Source organism: Heterodontus francisci, chromosome 8, assembly GCF_036365525.1.
Source record: "Heterodontus francisci isolate sHetFra1 chromosome 8, sHetFra1.hap1, whole genome shotgun sequence".
Classification (NCBI taxonomy): Eukaryota; Metazoa; Chordata; class Chondrichthyes; order Heterodontiformes; family Heterodontidae; genus Heterodontus; species Heterodontus francisci.
The window spans coordinates 50,789,487-50,816,173 of record NC_090378.1 but is presented as its reverse complement, the minus strand read 5'-3'; the positions used below and the strand labels follow the sequence as shown (position 1 = coordinate 50,816,173).

The window sequence follows — 26,687 nt, the reverse complement described above, 5'->3', positions numbered from 1 at the left end:
AGGATCTTATAAACTTCAATTAAGTCTCCCCTCACTCTTCTAAACTCCAGTGAAAACAAGCCCAGTCTGTCCAACCTTTCCTCATAAGACAACACGCTCATTCCAGGGAGCAATCTAGTAAACTTCTTCTGAACCATCTCCAATGCATTTGCATACTTCCTTAAATAAGGGGACCAAAACTGCACACAGTATTCGAGATGTGGTCCCACCAATGCCCTGTATAACTGAAGCATAACATCCTTACTTTTATTTTCAATTCCTCTCGTAATAAAGGATAGCATTCCATTAGCCTTCTTTATTACTTGCCGTACCTGCGTACTAACTTTGTGTGACTCATGCACTAGAACACCTCGATGCCTCTGCACCTCAGAATTCTGCAGTCATTCTCCATTTAAGTAATACTCTGCTTTTTTATTCTCCCTGCCACAGTGAACAACTTCACATTTTACATTATACTCCATCTGCCAGATTTTTGCCCACTCACACTATCTATATCGGTTTGCAACCTCCTTATGCCCTCTTCACAACATACTTTCCTACCTATCTTTGTGTCATCTGCAAATTTAGCTACCATGCCCTCGCTCCTCTCATCTAAATCATTGATATAAATTGTAAAAAGTTGAAGCCCCAGCACAGACCCCTGCGGGACTCCACTCTTCACATCCTGCCAATCAGAAAATGACCTATTTATGCATACTCTCTGTTTTGTGCCAAACAGCCAATCTTCTATCCGTACTAATATGTTACCCCCTACACCATGAGCTCCTACTTTGCACAATAACCTTTTATGTGGCACCTTGTCAAATGCCTTCTGAAAATCCAAGTCCAGTACGTCAACAGGCTCCCCTTTACCCACAGCACATGTTACTCCTTCAAAGGACTGGTACTGGACACTGTGCAATCATCAGCAAACATCACCACTTCTGACTTCATAATGGAAAGTTGGTCATTGATGAAGCAACTGAAGATAGTTGGACCTAGGACACTACCCAGAGGAACTCCTGCAGTGCTGTCCTGGGTTGAGGTGATTGGCCTCCAACAACCACAACCATCTTCCTTTTTGCTAGACATGACTCCGAGCAATGGAAGTTTTCCCCCAATTCCCAATGACTTCAATTTTGCTAGGATTCCTTAATGCCACATTCCGTCAAATGCTGCCATGATGTCAAGGGCAGTCACTCTCACTTCACCTCTGGAATTCAGCCCTTGTCCATGTTTGGAGCAAGGCTGTAATGAGGTCAGGAGCTGAGCGAGCCTGGCAGAACCCAACTGAGCATCGGTGAGCAGGTTATTGCTGAATAAGTGCTGCTTGATCCCACTCTCAACGACACCTTCCATCACTTTGCTGATGATTGAGCACTGACTGATGCGGTGGTAATTGGCTGGATTGGATTTGCCTTGCTTTTTGAGGATTGGACATACCTGGACAATTTTCCACCTTGTCGGGTAGATGCTAGTGTTGTAGCTGTACTGGAACAACCTGGTAGGGGCGGAACTAGTTTTGGAGCACAAGTCTTCAATATTACAGCTGGGATGTTATCGGGGCTCATAGCCTTTGCTGCATTCAGTGCATTCAACCATTTCTTGATATATTTAGTGAATTGAATTGGCTAAAGACTGGCATCCTCAGGAGGAGGAGAACAAACATGATGCGGTCAATGCACCAGAAGCAGGACACATATTGATCAGGATGCCCTCATAATAGTGAGGTTCAGTTAGGTTACATTAGTCCACCCATTTGGCATCCACATGCTAAAACCACCTCCAATCCCTCACCTCTCTCCCAAAACAAAGTAGTCCTGAAATCCACAAAGCATCAATTTCACAGCCACCCAATGATTGGTGTTAAGTCTCGTCTTACCAATCATCACATGTGAAAAGGTCACTTGCAGCCAAAAATGGACACGGCAGGACAGTGGTCTAACCAAATGATATTAATATGGCTCAAAAATGTAAAAGAAACTTACCAATCCAATATTGTGCAACACATCCATGTGCATTCCCTTGTGCAACTACAAATCTTTACTTTTCCTCTCTCTCTCTCTCTCGAGCACTTCGGACATGGTACAACCACTGTAGCTTCAGCAGAGGTAGAGGCAGGCTGGCCAGATCCCTGTTCTGACTGCCGAGGTGCTCTTGGGCCCGCCAAAGCCTGTTCCACCTGCACAGCAACAGACACGTGACCAGGGCACAAGGCAGCATGTGGGCCACTAAATAGGTGGGGGGGCAATGGGTGAGAAGTGGAAGCACTTTGAGCCGAGTCTCCTCTTTCATGTCTCCAACATCATTATCCCTCTCTTCGCTCAACCGCACTTCCCTGCTAGGGGCGGCACAGTGGTGCAGTGGTTAGCACCGCAGCCTCACAGCTCCAGCGACCCGGGTTCAATTCCGGGTACTGCCTGTGTGGAGTTTGCAAGTTCTCCCTGTGTCTGCATGGGTTTCCTCCGGGTGCTCCGGTTTCCTCCCACATGCCAAAGACTTGCAGGTTGATAGGTAAATTGGCCATTAGAAATTGCCCCTAGTATAGGTAGGTGGTAGGGAAATATATAGGGATAGGTGGGGATGTGATAGGAATATGGGATTAGTGTAGGATTAGTGTAAACGGGTGGTTGATGGTCGGCACAGACTCGGTGGGCCGAAGGGCCTGTTTCAGTGCTGTATCTCTAAGTTAAGCTAAGTTAAATGTCATCACCATCACCGGGTTCGTCCTGTCCCACTGGCAGGACAGACACAGCAGCAGTGCAGCACAGTGGTATACAGTCGGGACGGAGTTGCCCTGGGAGTCAACATCGACTGGGGACCCATGGCATCAGGTCAAAATGGCCAAGAAAACCTCCTGCTGATTACCACCTACCACCTCCCCACTCCGCTGATGAATCAGTACTCTTCCATGTTGAACACCACTTGGGTGGCAAGGGCACAGAATGTACTCTGGATGGGGGACTTCAATGTCCATCACCAAGAGTGGCTCAGTAGCACCACTACTGACTGAGCTGACTGAGTCCTAAAGGATACAGCTGCTAGACTGGGTCTGCGGCAGGTGGTGAGAGAACCAACAAGAGGGAAAAGACATACTTGACCTCATCTTTACCAATCTGCCTGCCGCAGGTGCATCTGTCCATGACAGTATTGGTAGGCGTGACCACCGCACAGTGCTTGTGGAGACAAAGTCCCTTCTTCACATTGAGGATACCCTCCATCGTGTTATGTGGCACTACCACCGTGCTAAATGGGATGGATTTCAAACAGATCTAGCAACTCAAAACTGGGCATCCATGAGGCGCTGTGGGCCATCAGCAGCAGAACTGCACTCAACCACAATCTGTAACCTTATGGGCCAACATATCCCCCACTCTACCATTACCATCAAGCCAGGGGATCAACCCTTGTTCAATGAAGAGTGCAGGAGGGCATGCCAGGAGCAGTACTAGGCATACCTCAAAATGAGATGTCAACTGGTGAAGCTACAACCCAGGACTACTTCTGTGACAAACAGCGTAAGCAGCACATGATAGACAGAGCTAAGCAATCCCACAATCAATGGATCAGATCTAAGCTCTGCAGTCCTGCCACATCCGGTCGTGAATGGTGGTGGACAATCAAACAACTAACAGGAGGAGGTAGCTCCACAATTATCCCAATCCTCAATGATGGGGGAGCCCAGCACATCAGTGCAAAAGATAAGGCTGAGGTCCCCAGCATCACAAAGGCTAGTCTTCAGCCAATTCAATTCACTCTGCGTGATATCAAGGAACGACTGAAGGCACCGCATACTGCAACGTCTATAGGCTCTGACAACATTCCGGCAACAGTACTGAAGAGCTGTGCTCCAGAACTTGCCACGCCCTTAGCCAAGCTGTTCCAGTATAGTCACAATACTGGCATCTACGGCAATGTGGAAAATTGCCCAGGTATGTCCTGTACACAAAAAGCAAGACAAATCCAACCTGGCCAATTTCCACCCCATCAGTCTTCTCTCAATCGTCAGTAAGGTGATGGAAGTGCTATCAAGCCGCACTTGCTTAGCAATAACCTGCTCAGTGACGCTCAGTTTGGGTTCCGCCAGGGCGACTCAGCACCTGACCTCATTACAACCTTGGTTCAAACATGGACAAAAGAGCTGAACTCAAGAAGTGAGGTGAGAGCGACTGCCCTTGATATCAAGCATTTGACCAAGTATGGCATCAAGGAGCCCTAGCAAAACTGGAGTCAATGGGAATCGGAGGGAAAACTCTCTGCTGTTGGAGTCGTACCTGGCGCAAAGGTCGTGGTTGTTGGAGGTCAATCATTTCAGCTCCAGGATATCACTGCAGCAGTTGCTCAGTGTAGCGTCCTAGGCCCAATCATCTTCAGCTGCTTCATCAATGACCTTCCTTCAACCAAAAAGTTAGAAGTGGGGATATTCGCTGATGATTGCATAATGTTCAGCACCATTTGTGACTCCTCAGATACTGAAGCAGTCTGTGTAGTAATGTAGCAAGTCCTGGACAATATCTGGGCTTGGACTGATAAGCGGCAAGTAACATCCGTGCCATACAAGTGCTAGCCAATGACCATCTCCAACAAGACAGAATCCAACCATCTCCCCATGACATTCAATGACATTACGATTGCTGAATGCCCCATTATCAACATCCTGGGGGTCACCATTGACAAGAAACTGAACTGGAGTAACCACATAAATACTGTGGCTACAAGAGCAGATCAAAGGCTAGGAATCCTGTGGCGAGTAATTCACCTCCTGACTCCACAAAGCTTGGCCACCATCTACGAGGCACAAGTCAGGAGTGTGATGGAATACTCTCCACATGCCTGGATAGGTGCAGCTCCAACAGCACTCAAGAAGCTCGACACCATCCAGGACAAAGCAGCCCGCTTGATAGGCAACCCATCCACAAACATTCACTCCCTGCACCACCAACGCACAGTTGTAACAGTGTGTACCATCCAGATGCACTGCAGCAACGAACCAAGGCGCCTTAGACAGCACCTTCCAAACTCGTGACCACTATCACCTAGAAGGACAAGGGCTGCAGTTGCATGGGAGCACCTGCATCTGCAAGTTCCCCTCCAAGCCACACACCATCCTGACTTGGAACTAGATCACCGTTCCTTCACTGTTGCTGGGTCAAAATCCTGGAACACCCTTCCTAACAGCAGTGTGGGTGTACCTACCTCACATGGACTGCAGCAGTACAAGGCAGCTCACCACCACCTTCTCAAGGGCAATTAGGGATGGGCAATAAATGCTGGCCTGGCCAGCAATACCCACATCCCCATAAATGAAATTTAAAAAATGCAGTGGAGAGCGCTTTGCTTTAGATCAGTGCGGCAATGAATGACCAAGTCTAAGGTTTGATCAAATCTATTTAAGGTGACATTCATAGCATGCAAGCCATTGGTGAGGGCCTGTATGAACTCTGGATTGCTGTGTTCGATTCTCCATGTAGGTGGCCACTCTTTCCATAGACAGACATCATCACAAATGCCTGCAACATTATGCCACTCATGCTTAAGACAGACTCTTTCAATTTCTCTGCAAGCCTGCACAGTGCCAGTACGTTGCATGTTCTTGGCTGCTGCTCCAGATGTATGTTCTTTGTCAACGGCCTCCAAAGTCAGGCTGAGCAGAGTTTGGAGAGTCCTGCAGCCTTCAACACAGACTCTTTACTGCTGTCCTTATCTCCACCATCTGCTCTTGCTTACTTGTGATGTGTAAGTCACCAGGTGAATACTTATCTATCTTCCAGGCATGTCCGACCAAAGTGTGCGCATCCGCGCTGGTGCATGGACTGCATGAGCCCTGTGATGGTGCACCCTCAGAGTGTGAGACCTCCTCTGAGGCATTGTCATCGTCATCCTCCTGGATCACCTGCAGCAGAACGCTTGAAGGCCACCTGCAGCAGAATGCCTGAAGGCCTTATGGTAGATTAAAGACAAGAATTAGAACTGTTAAGGTAAAGATGTTTTAATTGATCACTATGCACAAATCATATTTCACTGGCTGCTGACATCAAGTGAACATGAGTGAGTGTTGTATGCCACGTGACTGTGTGATATTTAATTCTGTCACCAGGTAAATAAAGACTCCGACAGCCAGGCACGTTGAGACTTCGCTGATCTCCAGTGCCTTCTCCTCTGCAGATGTTAATTGCAAGATTGATAGAGAACCTCCTCCAGTTCTTTGCCTCTTCTAGTTTTTTTTATTCATTCATGGAATTGCTGTCGTTGGCTAAGCCAGTGTTTATTGCCCATCCTTAAATGTCTTTGAGCATGTCTTTGAGAAGGTGCTGAACCGCCTTCTTGAATCCTGCAAGGAGGGAAAGAAGATACCTATAAGTGAGAGCAATGTGTTGAACTGATGAACAACATTTGTTGTGGGTGACTAACAGGGAAAGCCATGACATTGCATTAAGATGAGGGAAATTGTTAGTGGTAGATGGACAGGTAGGGATGCGAGGAAGTGAAAAGATAGAGAGGAATAAGCTTGCCTGCAAGATAAGTTGGTGTGAGGGGTGATGTGCATTGAGAAGGCCGAGTGAGGCGGGGTTGGCATGATACACACATCAGGATTTAGGAGAATATGCAACTGTACTCACCTTTTCTGTCCTGATTACATCATTAAAACAGTTTTGGCTCGAATCCGAGAGCATGGTACTACACTCCTGTTGCTCACCTCTTGAGCAACCTCCAACACAGCCTTCTTGCCTTCAATGGGATGCTTCTTTCTCCAGTTGTTAGGGAACAGTTCCTCTCTGTGGGTGTTAACGGCCCTCAGCATCATATCCAGCGACGCATCACTGAAGTGAGGCACAGACTTGGAATGTTGGGTCTCCTTTTTGGCATTTCTTTCTTTTGTTCTCCTACCTCCGGAATCCATCAACTGTCATCCTTGCAGTGTCCTTTTAAGTACAGCAGTTGAAAGTGACTCCAGCATGGCAATTCAAGGCAAGTCAATTTTGGCAAATCAATTGAGAATTTTTGGTATGAATGATAGATTAAGGTGAAAGCAATAGATGTGATGTAAATGAATTTTCGGAAAATATTCCATAAGGTATTTCATAAGAAACTTGTTAGAAAAATTCAAGTATATGGTATAAGAAAATGTAGCAATATGGATAAAAAGATTGTTGGCAGACACAAAACAGAGGTAGGATAATGTGTAAAAAGGGAAACTTTGGAGTACTAATTGGACTGGAGAAAGGTTTCAAGTTGTGTACCCCAGAGGTCAATGCTGGGTCCATTTTTGTTCTTGATATATACAGATTATTTGGTTTTAGGCACAAGGAGCATAATTTCAAATTTTTTCATTGACATTAGAACACCCAAAATGTTAACTCATCAGTTCTCTCCACAGGTACTGCTCGACCTATTGTGTTTCTGGAATCTTCTGTTTTTGTTTGAGATTTCTAGTATCTGCAGTTTTTTGCTTTTTGTTTACAAAAGTAGAGGGTTTGATGAACAGTGAGGATTGTAAAAGACTTCAGGAACATACAGACAGGTTTGTGGAATGGACAACCGAGTGGTAGATGCAATTTGCTGTGGAAAAGAGTGAGGTAATAAATGTTCAGAAGAAAAATAATGAATATGTATATACACTCAACGGAAAACATTGTGCGGTATGGATGAAGAGAGTTCAAATACATAAATCCCTGAAAGGACAAGTAGAGAAAAAGCCTTAAAAATGCCAACAGCATTTTAGGCGTTATAAAGTGGGGCATAAAGTACAACAGAAAAGAAATCATGACTTATTTTTACAAAATATTAGTTAAGTCATAGTTCGAGCACGGTGTGGACTTTTGGGAAACCCATTATAGAAAGGACATTAAAGCCATAGAAAGTGTAAAGCATAGAATCACAAGAATGATATCAGGAATGGGAAACTAGTTATGAGGAAAGACTTGAAATGAGCTATTTCCATTGGAACTGAGGCGGCTGAGAATTTTTGTCTTACAGAGAGGGCCAGTGAGACAACTTCAGAAAGATAAGGGCAACAAATGTGCATTTTTGTGAAGAATCTTTAAATGAGAAGATTAATTTATTGACTTACTTTCTTGTCACCATGTGAACACTGATTTAGCGAGATACCTGGCATTTTTGCTTGCACAAGTACACAATGTTTCTCCGCACACTTCTTGTAGCGATGAGGAGCATGCTGGATAGATATCCATCTGTAAGGAGTGATATTGATCGCTCTCTCTCTGTCTCTCTCTCCCTGTGTTCCCCCTCTCTCTGTTGTCTGCCCCCCTTCTCTCTTCCTCTGCCCCCCTTCTCTCTCATAGTGTCATACAGCACAGAAACAGTCCCTTCAGCCCACCGTGTCTGCGCCGGCCATCAAGCCTATCTATTCTAATCAAATTTTCCAGCACTTGTATGCTACGGTGTTTCAAGTGCTCAGCTAAATATTTCTTAAATGTTGTGAGGTTTCCTGCCTCTACCACCCCTTCAGGCAGTGTGTTCCAGATTCCAACCACCCCCTGGGTGAAGATATTTTTCCTCAAATCCCCTCTAAACCTCCTGCCTCTTATCTTAAATCTATTCCCCCTGGTTACTGACACCTCCACTGAGGGAAAACATTTCTTCCTATCTATGCCCCTCAGAATATTGTATACCTCAATCAGGTCCCCCCCCCCCTCAGCCTTCTCTGCTCTAGGGAAAACAACCCTAGCCTATCCAGCCTCTCCTCATAGCTGAAATGCTCCAGCCCAGGTAACACCCTGGTGAATCTGCTCTGCACCCTCTCCAGTGCAATCGTACCCTTCCTATAGTGTGACTCTCTCTCTCCGACCCTTGCTACCCCTCTCTCTCCCTCCGCCTCCTTCTCTCTCTGCCTGTCCCCTTCTCTCTCTCTCTCTTGCTGCCCCCCTCCCCTCTCTCTCCATCTCCCTCTGGGTCCCCGCCATCTTGCTCTCGGTCCCCTCCTCCCACCCATATCTCCCTCTCGGTCACTCGCCCCCCACTCTCTCGGTCACGCCACCCCACCCACCCCCCCCCCCTCTCCCCTCTCGGTCACGCCTCCCCCCCACCCCCCCTCCCCTCTCTCTCCCTCTCGGTCACGCCCCCCCCCCCCTCCCAGTCACACCCCCCCCCCTCCTCCCTCCCTCTCCCTCTCCCTCTCTCCCCCTTCTGTCCCCCTCCTCCCTCTCTCCTCCCTCTGTCCCTCTTTTCTCCCTCTCTCCCTCTGTCCCCCTTCTCTCTCTCTCCCTCTGTCCCTCTGTCCCCCTTGTCCCCCTTTTCTCCCTCTCTCCCTCTGTCCCCCTTCTCTCTCTCTCCCTCTGTCCCTCTGTCCCTCTGTCCCCCTTCTCTCTCTCTCTCTCTCTCCCTCTGTCCCTCTGTCCCCCTTTTCTCCCTCTCTCCCTCTGTCCCCCTTCTCTCTCTCTCCCTCTGTCCCTCTGTCCCCCTTCTCTCTCTCTCTCTCTCTCCCTCTGTCCCCCTTCTCTCTCTCTCTCTCTCCCTCCCTCTGTCCCCCTTCTCTCTCTCTCTCTCTCCCTCTGTCCCCCTTCTCTCTCTCTCCCTCTGTCCCTCTGTCCTCCTTTTCTCCCTCTCTCCCTCTGTCCCCCTTCTCTCTCTCTCCCTCTGTCCCTCTGTCCCCCTTCTCTCTCTCTCTCTCCCTCTGTCCCCCTTCTCTCTCTCTCTCTCTCCCTCTGTCCCCCTTCTCTCTCTCTCTCTCTCCCTCTGTCCCCCTTCTCTCTCTCTCTCTCTCCCTCTGTCCCCCTTCTCTCTCTCTCTCTCTCCCTCTGTCCCCCTTCTCTCTCTCTCTCTCTCCCTCTGTCCCCCTTCTCTCTCTCTCTCTCTCCCTCTGTCCCCCTTCTCTCTCTCTCTCTCTCTCCCTCTGTCCCCCTTCTCTCTCTCTCTCTCTCTCTCCCTCTGTCCCCCTTCTCTCTCTCTCTCTCTCTCCCTCTGTCCCCCTTCTCTCTCTCTCTCCCTCTGTCCCCCTTCTCTCTCTCTCTCCCTCTGTCCCCCTTCTCTCTCTCTCTCCCTCTGTCCCCCTTCTCTCTCTCTCTCTCTCTCCCTCTGTCCCCCTTCTCTCTCTCTCTCTCTCCCTCTGTCCCCCTTCTCTCTCTCTCTCTCTCTCCCTCTGTCCCCCTTCTCTCTCTCTCTCTCTCTCCCTCTGTCCCCCTTCTCTCTCTCTCTCTCTCTCCCTCTGTCCCCCTTCTCTCTCTCTCTCTCTCTCCCTCTGTCCCCCTTCTCTCTCTCTCTCTCTCTCCCTCTGTCCCCCTTCTCTCTCTCTCTCTCTCTCCCTCTGTCCCCCTTCTCTCTCTCTCTCTCTCTCCCTCTGTCCCCCTTCTCTCTCTCTCTCTCTCCCTCTGTCCCCCTTCTCTCTCTCTCTCTCTCCCTCTGTCCCCCTTCTCTCTCTCTCTCTCTCCCTCTGTCCCCCTTCTCTCTCTCTCTCTCTCCCTCTGTCCCCCTTCTCTCTCTCTCTCCCTCTGTCCCCCTTCTCCCTCTCTCTCCCTGTCCCCCTTCTCCCTCTCTCTCCCTCTGTCCCCCTTCTCTCTCTCTCTCCCTCTGTCCCCCTTCTCTCTCTCTCTCTCCCTCTGTCCCCCTTCTCTCTCTCTCTCTCCCTCTGTCCCCCTTCTCTCTCTCTCTCCCTCTGTCCCCCTTCTCTCTCTCTCTCCCTCTGTCCCCCTTCTCTCTCTCTCTCCCTCTGTCCCCCTTCTCTCTCTCTCTCCCTCTGTCCCCCTTCTCTCTCTCTCTCCCTCTGTCCCCCTTCTCTCTCTCTCTCCCTCTGTCCCCATTCTCTCTCTCTCTCCCTCTGTCCCCCTTCTCTCTCTCTCTCCCTCTGTCCCCCTTCTCTCTCTCTCTCCCTCTGTCCCCCTTCTCTCTCTCTCTCCCTCTGTCCGCCTTCTCTCTCTCTCTCCCTCTGTCCCCCTTCTCTCTCTCTCCCTCTGTCCCCCTTCTCTCTCTCTCTCTGTTCCCCTCTCCCCCGCCGACAGTTGCCGAGAGTGGGAATGCTCATCAGATGGTTGGTCGTTTTTTAAAAAAAAGAAATTGCAAGTGTCAACTTCATAGCTGACAGGTGCTACATGAGAGCGGGAACAGCGATTTCCCAATTTCGGACGGATTTGGGGTTTTCCAGCAGGTTTTTAAAAAAAAAGTCAGAACCCTCCGGAAATCCCCAAATCTGTTCAAAGTCTTGAAATGTCTGTTCCTGATGTCAACAGCTGTCAACTATGAAACTGACAACTGCAAATTTTTTTTAAAAAGCTAGTCTTAAAAAAGACAACAATGGGAGATTTCCTATCTCAGAAATATATCCGCCGGCCGTATGGAAATCTTTGGCATGCCGGATCCTGGCCCACGAGCTCTATGTTGCACAACCCTGATCCAGTATCTATAAACAGGAAATGTTTAATGCTGACCAAAAATGAAAGCATTCAATTTCCTAATACTAACTCCTTAATGAGCAAAGATTTCAAAGAAAAATTATGAGAAAGGGTTTAAATACATATATTTACATGAGTATGCTAGTTGGAATATCAAATTGTTATTCAATTCAAAGCATATACTACAGCTTCGTGTAGGTGTCAAACAATTAAAACTTCAGCATTTACTAAATATATGATGCAAATAGTACAGTGGAATTCAGATTGACACCTACTTACCCCAAGTTTGTGGTTAAATCCTTTCACTTTGATGACTAGTCCATGTTCTTCAGCAACTAATTTATACTCCAATTGAGCAACATCGGCCTCATATGCAGGTTCAGCTAAGTTGTGAGCCACAATATTGACAAATAAGTCAAATAGCACCAAACTGGGGGAAAAATGGGTTTACATATTACTTTATGCAACTCTGTAACCCACTAGAAATACCGTAACACTAAAAATATTAGAACTTCTTTTGCTCATAGCTGTTTCAAATAGGTTTCCTGAACAAATAACACAAGGACAAGAGAATGAAAACAGAAGAAAACCTGCTTTAGCCCATTAATTCACTTCTTCTGCAAGCCACATAGAATCTGCACAGAAGTATTTTATTCCACTTAGTCAAGCGAAGAAAAATGTCACAAAGCTTTTTCCTGACCCATCAAGAAAAACTCCACAGTTACTACTTACAGTTACATCTCAATTACCCAAATGTAACTATGCAAGAACTATTATGTTTCACCAAGTGTTGAGTGACGTGACTACATTTACTCCTTTAACTTTCAATCCAATCCCTACCTATATATTCAACCAACTCATTTTGAGAAAAGTTAATCACACATGCACTAGTCTGGGGGAAAAATATCCTTCTACCCTCTTAAGGTTTCTTAACTTGGATTCATCCTTTAGCTCCACTCTCACTGTCGAGGCTAAATAGTCTGCATTATCTATGCCTCTCAACCTTTACTCCAATGAAATTAACATCAGCTTTGCTAGGTTATATACAAGTTCCTTGCCACACTACAATCACATCCTCCCAGAGCAATGGCCCTGTGATGCCACAGTTTTGCATTTCTCAGCTCCCCAATATGTACTACAGAGAAACTCCGATAGCCAACCAATTCTATTTCTCAAATTACTGTTAAATTTGCTATTTAACTATAAATATTACAAAATCAAAGGATTATATAAAAATATGGAACAAAATGTATGACTTTAGAATGGGGACTGAATTGTGCCTGTGTGCCATAGCCCAATTATACCTCATCCTCTAATGCAGTGGCTCTCAAACTGGGGTCCATAGAGACTTTACAGGGGATCCGTAAAATAACATGAAAGCAATAATGTGGCAGGCTTGGTGAGAGTTGGGAGCGGCAAACATCACACCAAGAATAGACAATCTCTGCAGTGCAAAGCAGGCATACCCAGCTCACTAATATCTGTAAGTAAACATCTGTTTTCTTAAAAGAATCATTAAAACACACTTTACATACAGCATTTTCATATTCTGATTATAAAAGATTGAAGGCGGGTGGGGGGGGGGGGGACGTGATTACTAATCCATTTGAAAAGAGGTCCTTCAACCAAAGAAGTTGAGAACCACTGCTCTAATCCAGCTTCACTTAAAGACTACACCTAGTCTCAACTCCTTCCTGTACAGCACTACAAGACAGCACATTGTTATCCTTTGGGTAACTGAAACTGCCTTTAGAAACAGTAGGGTAGGAGGACCCTGGGCATGCGTCAATATTGGCAAAACTGCCTCTATCAATGGAAAAGTTCAAAACCCACGGATCTACATTAAAATCCATTCTCAATTCACTTAAATTGATCCAATTGTTTTTATACTTTTCACCTAGCCCTCAGCAAATTTTGCAGTTATACTGCAATATAACATTGTAAAATTGTCATTCCAATTTATTACTAATTTCATAATTTTTGCATCAGTGAACAAGTTTCCAACATCTTACTGCTGATTTTATGTGTGTTCTTTAAGCCTCAGGAATGCTCCTACAAATGGGCTGTATTTCTCTTTTTCTGTAGGTTTCTATTTCCCTATAATGTAGTTTATTTTCTAATACTTTGAGGGAAATTTTCCCAGACAAAGGTGTGTGCAGTGAGTTAAATCCCCTAAAAGTGATGTCGGGTTGGGATCCCAGTGTCATTCTGCCCTCTTCCGACTTTCACCCAGGCAGGTTCTGAAGCCAGCAGAGAACCCCCTTGGATCTGTTGGGAAAACAACTAAGTCCTTCTTAATCCTGCATTCTAACTTCCACTGCCAGTGCACAGGTTCCATGTTGTTTCTACATCTCACCAGGTTGGAGGTGAGTGCACAGCGGGATGTCATCGTTGAATGAAACTGACCTGCAGGCAACAGTATAAAGGCTGAAATCGGCAACCTTGTAGTTAGCCAAAGTGAAAGGCTAACACGAACAACAGTCGTGCTTTTCGCCCGAATTCACGACTTTTTTTTGGGAGTAGCAACTTTGTCTAGCAACTTACAAGTGCCTTGGAATCTACTGAGCTGAATCTCAACTACTTCCCTACAACGTTGTTGCTACCTATACTGCAGTAGCTTGGAGCTCTGAGGAGCAGCAGCAGCTTGGCCCAACCCAGCTGCCACAGCAACTCCAGCAGCAGCTGCCTTCTCCACAGCCACATTATGGGCGCAAGGGGATGAACACAAAGTTGCATCTCGAAGGAAGCAATACCCCCAGCACAGGGTCTACAGGCCAAGGATCAGTTTCAACAGTGCCTCAGAAAGCTCAGGCTCTTGCGGCAGGTAGTCGCAGACATCTGCAGCATTCTGGAAGCAGACCTATGCCCAAGAGTACCAGGTGGCCACATACTGCCGGTGCTTGCAGGGCATTCAGGAAGGCGAGGGTGCACAGCCAGAGGTCGTGGTCCACATTGGTACCGAGGGATGAGGTCCTGCAGGCTGAGTTTAGGGAGTTAGGAACAAGATTAGCAAGCAGGACCTCAAAGATAGTAATGTCCAGATTACTCCTAAGGCCACATGCTAGTGAGTATAGAAATAGGAAAATACAAAAGACGAATGTGTGGCTGAAGAGATGGTGCAGGAGGGAGGGCCTCAGATTTCTGGGTAATTGGGACCGGTTCTGGGGAAGGTGGGACCTGTACAGGGCAGATGGTCTGCCCCTGAACAAGACTGGGACGAATATCCTTGCAGGAAGACTTGCTGGTGCTGTTGGGGATTGTTTAAACTAGCTTGGCAGGGGGATGAGAACCTGAGCGCTGACTTAGATAGGAAAATTTCAGGGCAGGGAACAGGAGGCAGAAAATTAGCGAGTGACTCTGAAAGACAGAAGAAGCAAAGGTTAAAAAGTGTGAAGCACAGGAATTTGGCAGTGTTAAAGGGTATTTCTTTAAATGCAAGGAGATAGTAAATAAAGCCAATGAGCTGAGGGCACAAATAGACACATGACAACACGATATCATTGCTGTAATGGAAACTTGGCTTAAAGAGGGGCAAGAATGGCAACTCAACATCCCTGGATATCGAATTTTCAGGTGGGATAGAAAGGGAGCTAAAAAGGAGGGGGGTGTAGCAATATTAGTTAAGGAATCAATAACAGCTTTGAGGAGGGATGATATGTTATATGAATCATCAAACGAGGCCATATGGGTGGAGCTCAGAAATAAAAAAGGGCAGCCATACTACTGGGAGTGTACTATAGACCCCCAAATAGTGAGAGGGAAGTGGAAGAACAAATATGTAGGCAGATTTCCGAGTGCAAAAACTATAGGGCAATAATAGTTGGGGATTTCAACTATCCCAATATCAACTGGGATACAAATGGTGTGAAGGGCACAGAGGGCACAAAATTCTTGAACTGCGTTCAAGGGAACTTATTTAGCAAGCACGCAACAAGCCCAACGAGAGGGGGTGCAATTCTAGATTTAGTCTTCAGTAATGAAGCTGGGCAAGTGGATGAAGTAGCAGTGGGTGAACATTTTGGAAATAGTGACCATAATACAGTTAGTTTTAGCATAATCATGGAAAAGGACAAAGATAAAACAGGAGTAAAAGTTCTAAATTGGGGGAAGGCAAATTTTAAGAAACTGAGAGGTGACCTGGCGAAAGTGGACTGGATATAGCTACTTGAAGGAAAATCAGTGGCAAACCAGTGGGAGGCATTCAAAAGCGAGATACTACAGGCACAGTGTAGGCATGTCCCCACTAAGATAAAGGGTGGTAATGCCAAATCTAGAGCCCCTGCTTATCTAGAAGCTCACAGGGCAAGGTAAAGCAGAAAAAGAAAGCTGATGACGATCATAAAAATCTTAATACTTTAGAAAGCCTAGAGGAGTATAGAAAGTGCAGGGGTGAAGTAAAGAAGGAAATTAGAAAAGCAAAGAGAGGACATGAAAAATTATTCGCAGGTAAAGTCAAGGAAATCCCAAAGATGTTTTTATCAGTACATTAAGGAAAGGGTAGGGCCCATCAGAGATGTACAAGGGAAATTATGCGTGGACACAGAAGATGTGGGCAGGGTTCTTAATGAGATTTTTGTCTCTCTTCGCAAAGGAGAGGGTTGATGCAGACATTGTAGTTAAAGAGGAGGAGTGTGAAATATTCGATACGATAAGCATAATGACAGAGGAAATACTAGAGGGTCTGCCATCCTTGAAAGTGGATAGATCGCCAGGATCGGATGGATTGCATCCCAGGTTGTTAAAAGAAGCTAGTGTGGAAATAGTAGATGCGCTGAGGATCATCTTCAAATCCTCACTAGATACAGGCGAGGTAGCAGACAACGATGCAGGCGAACGGTCTGCGAACGATGTACCATCGTTTCAAAAGGGCGCGAGGGATAGGCCAAATAATTATAGGCCATGTCAGTCTGACCTTGGTAGTCTGGAATTCACCGCCAGGAATGGTGGTGGTGGAGGCAGAAACCCTCAGTTCTTTTAAAAGGTACCTGGAGATGCTCCTGCGGTGCTGTAACCTGCAAGGCTACGGACCAGGTGCTGGAAGGTGGGATTAGACTGGATAGCTAGTTTCTTCGTCTGGCACGGACACAGCAGGCTGAATGGCCTCCTTCTGTGCCAAAATTTTTCTATGATTCTACTATGGCTGTCAAGGTCACCACAGCCCTCAATTTCTTCACGTCCAGCTCCTTTCAGAGATTTGTTGGTGACAATTTGCAGCCCACAACTGCATCACCCAGGTCACTGATGCCTTGTTCATCAAGGCTGCCAACTATATCCACTCCGATACGGATGAGGTGAGTCAAACCCAGAGGGCTGTCGGCTTTGCTTCACTCGCAGGATTTCCACAAGTCCATGAGGTGACTAATTGCACTCATGGCAAACAAGGCGCCATCAGACCAGCCAGGCATCTTTTTAATTCGGAAGGGTTGCAACTCCTTTAATGTGTAGCTGGTCTGTGACCATCGGAAGAACATCATGCTTGTCTGCGCCAGGTATCCAGACAGGTGCCATGACTTCTTCATCCTTTGGCAGTCTCGAACTGGCAGTGTTCTCTCCACCAAACAGCCTCAGCAGTTGGCTTTTGGGAGTCTAGAGATACCCACTCAAGACCTGGCTTCTAACTCCAGTGAGGAACCCTACCACAGAGGCACAGAAGTATAACTGGAGCCATGCCAGCAGTGGCGCAGTGGTTAGCACCGCAGCCTCACAGCTCCAGGGACCCGGGTTCGATTCTGGGTATTGCCTGTGCAGAGTTTGCAAGTTCTCCCTGTGTCTGCGTGGGTTTTCGCCGGGTGCTCCGGTTTCCTCCCACATCCAAAGACTTGCAGGTGATAGGCAAATTGGCCGTTGTAAATTGCCCCTAGTGTAGGGAGGTGATAGGGAATATGGGATTACTGTAGGGTTAGTATAAATGGGTGGTTGTTGGTCGGCATAGACTCGGTGGGCCGAAGGGCCTGTTTCAGTGCTGTATCTCTAAATAAAAAGAGCAAGCAACTGGCTTGCTCAAAATGAGGTCCATAACCTTGACAGATCTGGAAGCACCCTTCAACATGCCCCAGCAAGGAACTCCAGGATTGTTGTGGTCTGCTGTGCCCTTCACAATATGGCGGTGCAGAGAAGACTGGAGCTGACGCAAGAGGAAAGTGGAGTGTGCCTGGCATCCTTGAAGAAGGAGCCTGATGTGCCATTGGTGCCTGCAGCTGCACACTTGCTGCCAGAGAAGCCCATAAGGGTCCCATCCAAGTACAGTTTCCATCAAGACCCCTGTGCAACCACCATCCCCAACACACCTCCTTCCTACAGTCACCCAGCCAACCACCACAGTTGCACTCTTTGCTCCTCATCAAGGCTGATCATTCCATTTACTGGAAGGAAAGTGACCAGGGTGAATGGAGGATGCAACAAAGTAGAGGCCATGAGAATGAACAGTAGACATAAACTCATGCTTTCATTAAAATAAAAAGCATTAATGAAACAGTCAGGAGACAGTGGCATAGTGGTAATGTCACTGGACGAGTAATCCAGAAGTGCGCCAAGGACACTGGTTCAAATCCCACCACAGCAGCTGGTGGAATTTAAATTCAATTAATTTATAAATTCTAATTAATAGAAATTTGTAAAAAAAAAATCTGGTTTACGAATATCCTTTAGGGAAGGAAATCTGCTGTCCTTATCTGATCTGGCCTACATAGGACTCCAGACCCACAGCAATGTGCTTGACTCTTAACTGCCCTCTGAAATATCCTAGCAAGCCACTCAGTTGTCAAAGGAAATTAGGGAAGGGCAACAAATGCTGGCCTTCTCAGTGACGCCCACATCCCCATGAAAGAATTTTTAAAAAGCATTATGCAAGACATCTATCTCTTATGCTATGAGTTTTACATGGTGCTACTCTTGCAGCTTCAGCTGAGCTGCAGGCAAGCTGCTCATTTCCCTGCTCTGACACGAGATGCCCATATCAGACATCCTCTGGGTTTTGGAGCCCAGCCAAAGACTGCCCCACCTGCACCTGTGCAGGGACAGGCTCGATCATCGGGGCGGGAGAAAGCTTGCGCGGGTCTGTCTGAGACATGGAGAGCAAGGGCTGAGAAGTGGGGGCTCTGCCATGTGCCCTTTCTCAACCTTCCCTCTCAGGGGCCACGTGCACTTCCCGACTATCTAAGAGCAGGAGAGCACTTGACTGCATGTCAGTCACCAAGGCGATGCTTTGCTCTATCCTTTGTAAACTAGCAGCCAGTGTGTAGGCCATTGGCGTCGACCAACATGCACTCAGTGACCTGTCGGGTCTGATTCTCCATGCATTTGGCCACTCTTTCAATGGTCATCAATGCAAATGCCTGAAACATCATGGCACTCATGCTTCACTGGACTCTTTAATTCTCTCTGCAAGGGTTCACAATGTCTATGGAAATATTGACAGCAGCACACACATTTTCTGGTGCTGCTCCACAAGTTCCCTTGTTAATGACCCCTGAGGCGCAACATCTGTATTCAACAGAGCAGAGCTTCGAGTGTCCTGTGCCCTCTGATAGGGGTCTCTCCACTGCTGTCCATGTCTCCTGCACTTGTTCCTGCACCACGTGCCACCCCATCTATCTCTAATGCTAGACGCAACAAGGCGTATGCATCGATGCTGGTGGAGGACGTGCAAGAATCATGTGACAGTGCATCATCAGAGGCGAGTGCTCCTCGAGCTTCTCCCTCATCCCCTCTGTCGGGACCCACAAAGGACCTTTGGGAGATGAAAGTCATATTAGTTCTGAAAGGAGGTGAAATAGGGTACAAACTCAGCATAGTGCAGATCATCATATTTCATATATGATAGGTCATTGACCTGAAAGATTAACTCTGTTTCTCCCTCCACAGTTGTTACATGACCTGAGTATTTCCACCATTTTCTGTTTTTATTTCAGATTTCCAGCATCTACAGAAACTTGCTTTTGTGTCATGATATTTCATGACTTGGTAACATGAATTCAACATAAGTGACAGTTAAGAGCAAAGTGGCAGTGCTGCTTCAAATGCTGTCACCAGGTCACCCCCTAACTCTCCACTGTCAACAGCCAGTATTTGCACCACCCAACCAATCTCAAGACTTTCTTCCTCCATCACAGTCAGCGTGGCTACGGCTGTAGATCCACCCCTGGTTCTCTGCCTCCCCCTGCAGTTGTGGGTTCTCTTCTCCTGCAATGAGAAAAGGCAGAGAGTTACGGGTGTGAAAAGTGGAATGAGTCCTCAGGATGGACAGAGAGATCTGAGGAGGGTGACTGTGAGGAATGGGTGTAGGAGGACAAACAGATGAGGTTGAGTGTGAGTGTTTGTCTGTTGCGATGGAGATTTGAGCAGGAGGCTGGAGAAAAAACAAGATGCACCTGTCAGAGGAGTGCTGTGCAGGAGAATGCTAGGGAGGTGAGAGTGTGATGGCTGCTAGGTGAGAGTTTGGGACTCTGACCTTGCCACATCTCATGAGTAATTAAACCTTTTGTGGCACTGCATCCAAGTCCTGGGCACCATACTCCTCCTGCTCACTGCTTCTGCTACTTGCATCCACACCTACTTGGTCAGGTTGGCTGGCCTCCACCTCCCGCCCTCAGGGAAGACAACTTCTCTTTTGGCCTAGACTCCATGCATCATGACTTCCAGGGATGAGTCTGAGAACCAGGCGCAGCCTTTTCATTTCCTGCTTCGATCCAGCAGCAGTTTCCTCGCTCCCTTTGAAACTTTCAGGATACATTCAGTGCTGCATCTGCTGCTGCCATTTTGAGCCCTGCCCAGATCCCTTTAAATAGAGATCCTTCATTGTATGTTTAGGCGACTCATCCCACCCGCCCTCCCTAATTGACTGGACAACCCGGAGGTGATCTGATAATGCCAGGGCTCAATGAACAAGCCTCAGCAAAGTCGCTAATTAATCAAAGGGGTTCCAGACCAGCAAATGGTCCCGCCGTTTCGGCAGGGACTACATCCCTAGAATTCCACCCTTTATCGCTTTGTTTTAACCTTTTACATTTTCTGTATTAACTACATTTGCTACTGTAATAATGTTCCTTGTATTTATTTGTCATAAGCTGTGCCTGTCACACCAGAAGCTTATCTGTTACCAAGTGACGGGCACGGTAAAAGTGGTAATGTTGCTGAACTAATAATCCAGAGGCCCAGACTAATGCTCCAAAGACACGAGTTCAAATCCTAGCAAGGCAGCTGACAGTCATACTCACCAAATCATACCTTACAGCTGCTGTCCCAGTCCTCTCCTTCACCATCCCCAGGTAGGCCCACCAGAGATAGTAGCAGTGGTATACTGTCAGGAAGGCGTGGCCTTGGGAGTCGTCAACATCGACTCCAGACCCCATGAAGTCTCATGGCATCAGGTCAAACATGCATGTCCAGGTACCTTTTAACAGAATTGAGGATTTCTGCCTCCACCACCATCCCTGGCAGTGAATTCCAGACACCCACCACCCTCTGGCTGAAAAAGTTTTTCTTCATGTCCCCTCTAATCCTTCTACCAATCACCTTAAATCTGTGCCCACTGGTAATTGACCTCTCCAATAGGGGAAACAGGTCCTTCCTGTGTACTCTAGGCCCCCCATAATTTTGTACACCTCAATTAAGTCACCCCTCAGCCTCCTCTGTTCTAAGGAAAACAACCCTAGCCTATCCAATCTTTCCTCATAGCTGCAACTTTCAAGCCCTGGCAACATTCTCGTAAATCTTCTCTGTACTTTCTCCAGAACAATTATGTCCTTCCTGTAGTGTGACCAGAACTGTACGCAATACTCCAGCTGTGGCCTAACCAGCATTTTAAACAGTTCCAGCATTACATCCCTGCTTTTGTATTCTATACCTCGGCCAATAAATGAAAGCATTCCACATGCCTTCTTCCCCACTCTATCTACCTGTCCTGCCACCTTCAGGGGCCTGTAGACATATACTCCAAGGTCTCTCACTTCTTCTACCCCTCTCAATATCCTCCCATTTATTGTGTATTACCTCGCTTTGTTTGCCCTCCCCAAATGCATTACCTGACACTTCTTTGGATTGAATTCCATTTGCCACTTTTCCGTCCACTCAACCAAACCATTGGTATCATTCTGGAGTCTGCAGCTATCCTCTTTACTATCAACTACACGGCCAATTTTTGTGTCATCAGCAAATTTCCCAATCATGCCTCCCACATTTAAGTCCAAATCATTAATATATCAATAATAACCACAAACAAGGGACCCAACATTGAGCCCTGTGGAAGGCCATTGGAAACTGCTTTCCATTCACAAAAACATCCCTTTGTTTCCTGTCACTGAGCCAATTTTGGATCCAACCTGCCACATTCACCTGTATCCCATGGGCTTTCATTTTATTGATCAGTCGGCCATGCGAGACCTTGCCAAATGCCTTACTGAAATCTATGTCGATCACATCCACTGCACTACATTCATCAATCCTCCTTGTTACTTACTCAAAAAAAACTTAATCAAGTTAGTAAGACATGACCTTCCCTTAACAAATCCATGCTAACTATCCCTGATTAATCCGTGCCTTTCTAAGTGTCAGTTTATCCTGTCCCGCAGAATTGATTCTAATAATTTATCAACCACCGAGGTCAGACTGACCGGCCTATAATTATTTGGCCTATCCCTCGTGCCCTTTTGAAACAATGGTACAATGTTCGCCGACCTCCAATTGTCTGGTATCTCGCCAGTATCCAGTGAGGATTTGAAGATGATCCTCAGCGCATCTGCTATTTCCTCCCTGGCTTCCTTTAACAAACTGGGATGCAATCCATCCGATCCTGGCGATTTATCCACTTTCAAGGAGGTCAGACCCTCTAGCGTTTCCTCTCTCATTATGCTTATCGTATCTAATATTTCACACTCCTTTTTAACTATAATGTCTGCATCAACCCTCTCCTTTGCGAAGAGAGACAAAAATCTCAAGAACCCTGTCCACATCTTCTGCATCCACACATAAGTTCCCTTGTACATCTCTGATAGGCCCTACCCTTTCCTTAGTTATCCTCTTGCTCTTAATGTACTGATAAAAACATCTTTGGGATTTCCTTGACTTTACCTGCGAATAATTTTTCATGTCCTCTCTTTGCTTTTCTAATTTCCTTCTTTACTTCACCCCTGCACTTTCTATACTCCTCTAGGCTTTCTAAAGTATTAAGATTTTTATGATCGTCATCAGCTTTCTTTTTCTGCTTTACCTTGCCCTGTGAGCTTCTAGATAAGCAGGGGCTCTAGATTTGGCATTACCACCCTTTATCTTAGTGGGGACATGCCTACACTGTGCCTGTAGTATCTCGCTTTTGAATGCCTCCCACTGGTTTGCCACTGATTTTCCTTCAAGTAGCTATATCCAGTCCACTTTCGCCAGGTCACCTCTCAGTTTCTTAAAATTTGCCTTCCCCCAATTTAGAACTTTTACTCCTGTTTTATCTTTGTCCTTTTCCATGATTATGCTAAAACTAACTGTATTATGGTCACTATTTCCAAAATGTTCACCCACTGCTACTTCATCCACTTGCCCAGCTTCATTACTGAAGACTAAATCTAGAATTGCACCCCCTCTCATTGGGCTTGTTGCGTGCTGGCCAAAAATGTTCCCTTGAACGCAGTTCAAGAATTTTGTGCATTCTGTGCCCTTCACACCGTTTGTATCCCAGTTGATATTGGGGTAGTTGAAATCCCCAAATACTATTGCCCTATAGTTTTTGCACTCGGAAATCTGCCTACATATTTGTTCTTTTACCTCCCTCTCACTATTTGGGGGTCTATAGTACACTCCCAGTAGTATGGCTGCCCCTTTTTTATTTCTGAGGTCCACCCATATGGCCTCATTTGATGATTCATATAGCACATCATCCCTCCTCAAAGCTGTTATTGATTCCTTAACTAATAATGCTACACCCGCTCCTTCTTTATCCCCCTCTCTATCCCGCATGAAAACTCGATATCCAGGGATGTTGAGCTGCCATTCTTGCCCCTCTTTAAGCCAAGTTTCTGGTATAGAAATGATATCGTGTTGCCATGTGTCTATCTGTGCCTTCAGCTCATCGGCTTTAGTTACTATATTTCTTGCATTTAAATACCCTTTAACACTGCCAAATTCCAATCGCCATTTGTCCCAGTCCTGTTCAGGTGTAGACCATCCAGCTTGTAAATTCCCACCTTCCCCAGAACTAGTCCCAATGCCCCAGAAATCTGAAGCCCTCCCTCCTGCACCATCTCTCCAGCCACGCATTCATCTGGTGTATTTTCCTATTTCTATACTCACTAGCACGTGGCCTTGGGAGTAATCCGGAGATTAATCCTTTAAGGTCCTGCTTGCTAATGTCATTCCTAACTCCCTACATTCAGTCTGCAGGACCCCATCCCTCTTTCTTTCTATGTCGTTGGTATCAATATGGACCACAACCTCTGACTGTGCACTTTCACCCTCCAGAATGCTCTGTAGCCGCTTGTTGATATCCATGACCCTTGCACCAGGGAGGCAATATACCATCCTGGAATCATGTCTGCGACCACAGAAATGCCTATGTGTTCCCCTAATTATAGACTCCGCTACCACTATTGCTCTCTTGTCCTTTCTCCTCCTTCCCTGCACAACTGAGCCACCCACGGTACTCTGGTCATGACTCTCGCTGTACTCTCCAGAGGACCCCTACAAGGCATCTACCCAACAAGGTGAAAAATTGCCCAGGCATGTCCTGTCCACAAAAAGCAAGACGAATCCAATCTGGCCAATTACTGCCCCATCAATCTATTCCTAACCTTCAGCTAAGTGACAGAATGTGTTAGCAGCACCGTATCAAGTAGCATTTACACAGCAACAACCTGCTCACCAATGCTCAGTTTGGGTTCCGTCAGGGCCTCTCAGCTCCAGACCTCATTACAGCCTTGACTCAATCATGGATAAAAGAGCTGAATTCAAGAGGTGTGCATGACTGCCCTGGACATCAAGGCAGCATTTGTCCGAGTATGGCACCAAGGAGTACCAGCAAAACTGGAGTCAATGGGAATCAGGGAAAATTCTCCACTGGTTGGAGTCACATTTAGCTCAAAGGAAGATGGTTGTGGTTGTTGGATACTGATCACCTCAACACCAGAACATTGTGTCAGGATGTGTCCAAGGTCCAAACAATTTCAGCTGCTTCATCAATGACCTTCCCTCCATCATAATTTCAGAAGTTGGGATGTTCACTGACGATTTTACAATGTTCAGTACCATTCACAGCTCCTCAGATAGTGAGGCAGTCCGTATCCGCAGTATGCAAAACCTGGACAACATTAAAGCTTGGGTTGATAAGTGGCAAGTAACATTCGTGCCTTACAAGTGCCAGGCAATGACCATTTCCAACAAGAGAGAATCTAACCATCTTCCCTTGACATTCAAACAGCATTACCATCGCTGAATCCCCCACCATCAATATCCTTGGGTTACCATTGACCAGAAACTTAACTGGACCAGCCATATAATTACTGTGGCTACAAGAGCAGGTCAGAGGCTGAGAATTCTGCAGCGAGTAACTCACATACGAATTAGGAGCAAGAGTAGGCGGTTTGAGGGCTCTCTGCTTCTTCCTTGAACAGAGGCCCAACCAGTCCCCATCCACCACCACCCTCCTCCGCCTGGTTAAACTTGTTCTCACATTGAACAACTTCTCCTTCAATTTCATTCACATCCTTCAAGTAAAAGGTGTTACTATGGGTACCCACACGGGTCCTGGTTATGCCTATCTTTTTGTGAGATATGTCGAACATTCCTTATTCCAGTCCCACTCAGGCCCCCTCCCCCAACTCTTTCTCCACAGATGCTGCCAGACCTGCTGAGTAGTTCCAGCATTTCTTGTTTTTATTATCTATAAAGAGAGGCATAGAGTATCAAAGCAAGGAAGTTATGATGACCCTTTATAAAACACTGTTTCAGCCTCAACTAGAGTACGGTATCCAATTCTGGCCATCGCACTTTGGAAAGGATGTGAAGGCCTTAGAGAAGGTGCAGAAAGAATTTACTAGAATGGTTCCAGGGATGAGGGACTTCAGTTACATGGATAGACTGCAGAAGCCAGGATTGTTCTCCTTAGAGCAAAGAAGGTTAAGGGGAGATTTAACAGAGATGATCAAAATCATAAAGGATCTACACAGAGCAGATAGATAAAAACTCTTCCTATTGATAGAAGGGTCTAGAACCAGAGGACATAGATTTAAAAAGTACCAAAGGCAACATGAGGACTTAATTTTTTTTACACAACTATTGGTTATGGTCTGGAATGCACTGCCTGAAAGGATGGTGGAGGCAGATTCAATCACAGCTTTCAAAAGGGAACTGGATAAATACTTGAAGGGAAAAAAATTGCATAGCTATGGGGAAAGGGTGGGGAATGGGACTGGCTGGATTGTTCTTGCAGACAGCCAACACGGACTCGATGGGCTGTACGGTCTCTTACTGTGCTGTAACTATTCTATGATCCTATGACAGCTCTCAGTAAATGTACAGCAAAATTAATGCTGAAAACTACTTGGTAGTCTTCTATGTAATTCATGTTATTCACTAAAAAGGAGTATCATATCTACACTATAGTGTCCTGTTATGTTTTCAACAGGACACTGAACAAGAAAAAACTAGAAATCTTAGACACACACACACAAAACACAGTTTGCCCCCAGAGTTCAACTTCAAAAGCAGTCAAAAAATGATAATATTGGACCAAAATCAGTCTCTCAAAGTGAAGTACTTCAACTGCATAGTACTAGTGGAAGACAAATAAAAGGGGTAGAAATTAGTCCCTGGCGGTAGTGCAAAAGGGGCAACATTGGGTCAGCTGCCTGTTATACACAGTGTCTAATATTCAGTTTCATTGATTGCATTGAAACTGAATATCAGGCGCTGTGTATAACGGGCGGCCAATCCAAATCACTTGTTTTGTGCCAGTGCCCGAGACAAATTTCTACCACAAAAATAGAGCGAAGTGCCCAAAAAGGTGGACTTTAAAAACAGCATTAAAGGAGATGGCAAATTAAACTAGACACATCTTTGTGGATACCTTAATGGAATAACTATAATAGGAGATCACTCTAAATGACTGGAGAAAGGAAACTGTAGCACCAATTTTAAAAAAGGATAACCCAGGGATCTATAGAGCTGTGAGCTAGGCATTGGCATTTGTGAAAATAATACAGTATCCTAAAATTGTGAAGAATAAGGAGGAATATAGGATTGTACAAAATAATCAACAAGGTTTCACTCGTGGTAACTATTGCTTGCAAAAGATTTTTGAAGATATACTGAGTTAGTTGACAAGAAGAACTCAGCAGATTAAATATTACCTAAACGTCAGCAAAACCTTTTGTAGTACAACAA

General features: G+C 46.2%; 1 protein-coding gene across 2 annotated transcripts in view; it reads right to left on the bottom strand.

Annotated features, from left to right (window-relative positions):
* The window catches only part of LOC137372826 (nardilysin-like), a 168,985-nt gene that overhangs the window by 51,053 nt on the left and 91,245 nt on the right, over positions 1-26,687 (bottom strand). For both annotated transcript variants that reach the window (XM_068037138.1, XM_068037139.1), the window contains exon 20: positions 11,604-11,754. In XM_068037138.1, coding sequence (XP_067893239.1) covers positions 11,604-11,754 — 151 coding nt within the window. The remainder of the gene's footprint in view (positions 1-11,603; positions 11,755-26,687) is intronic.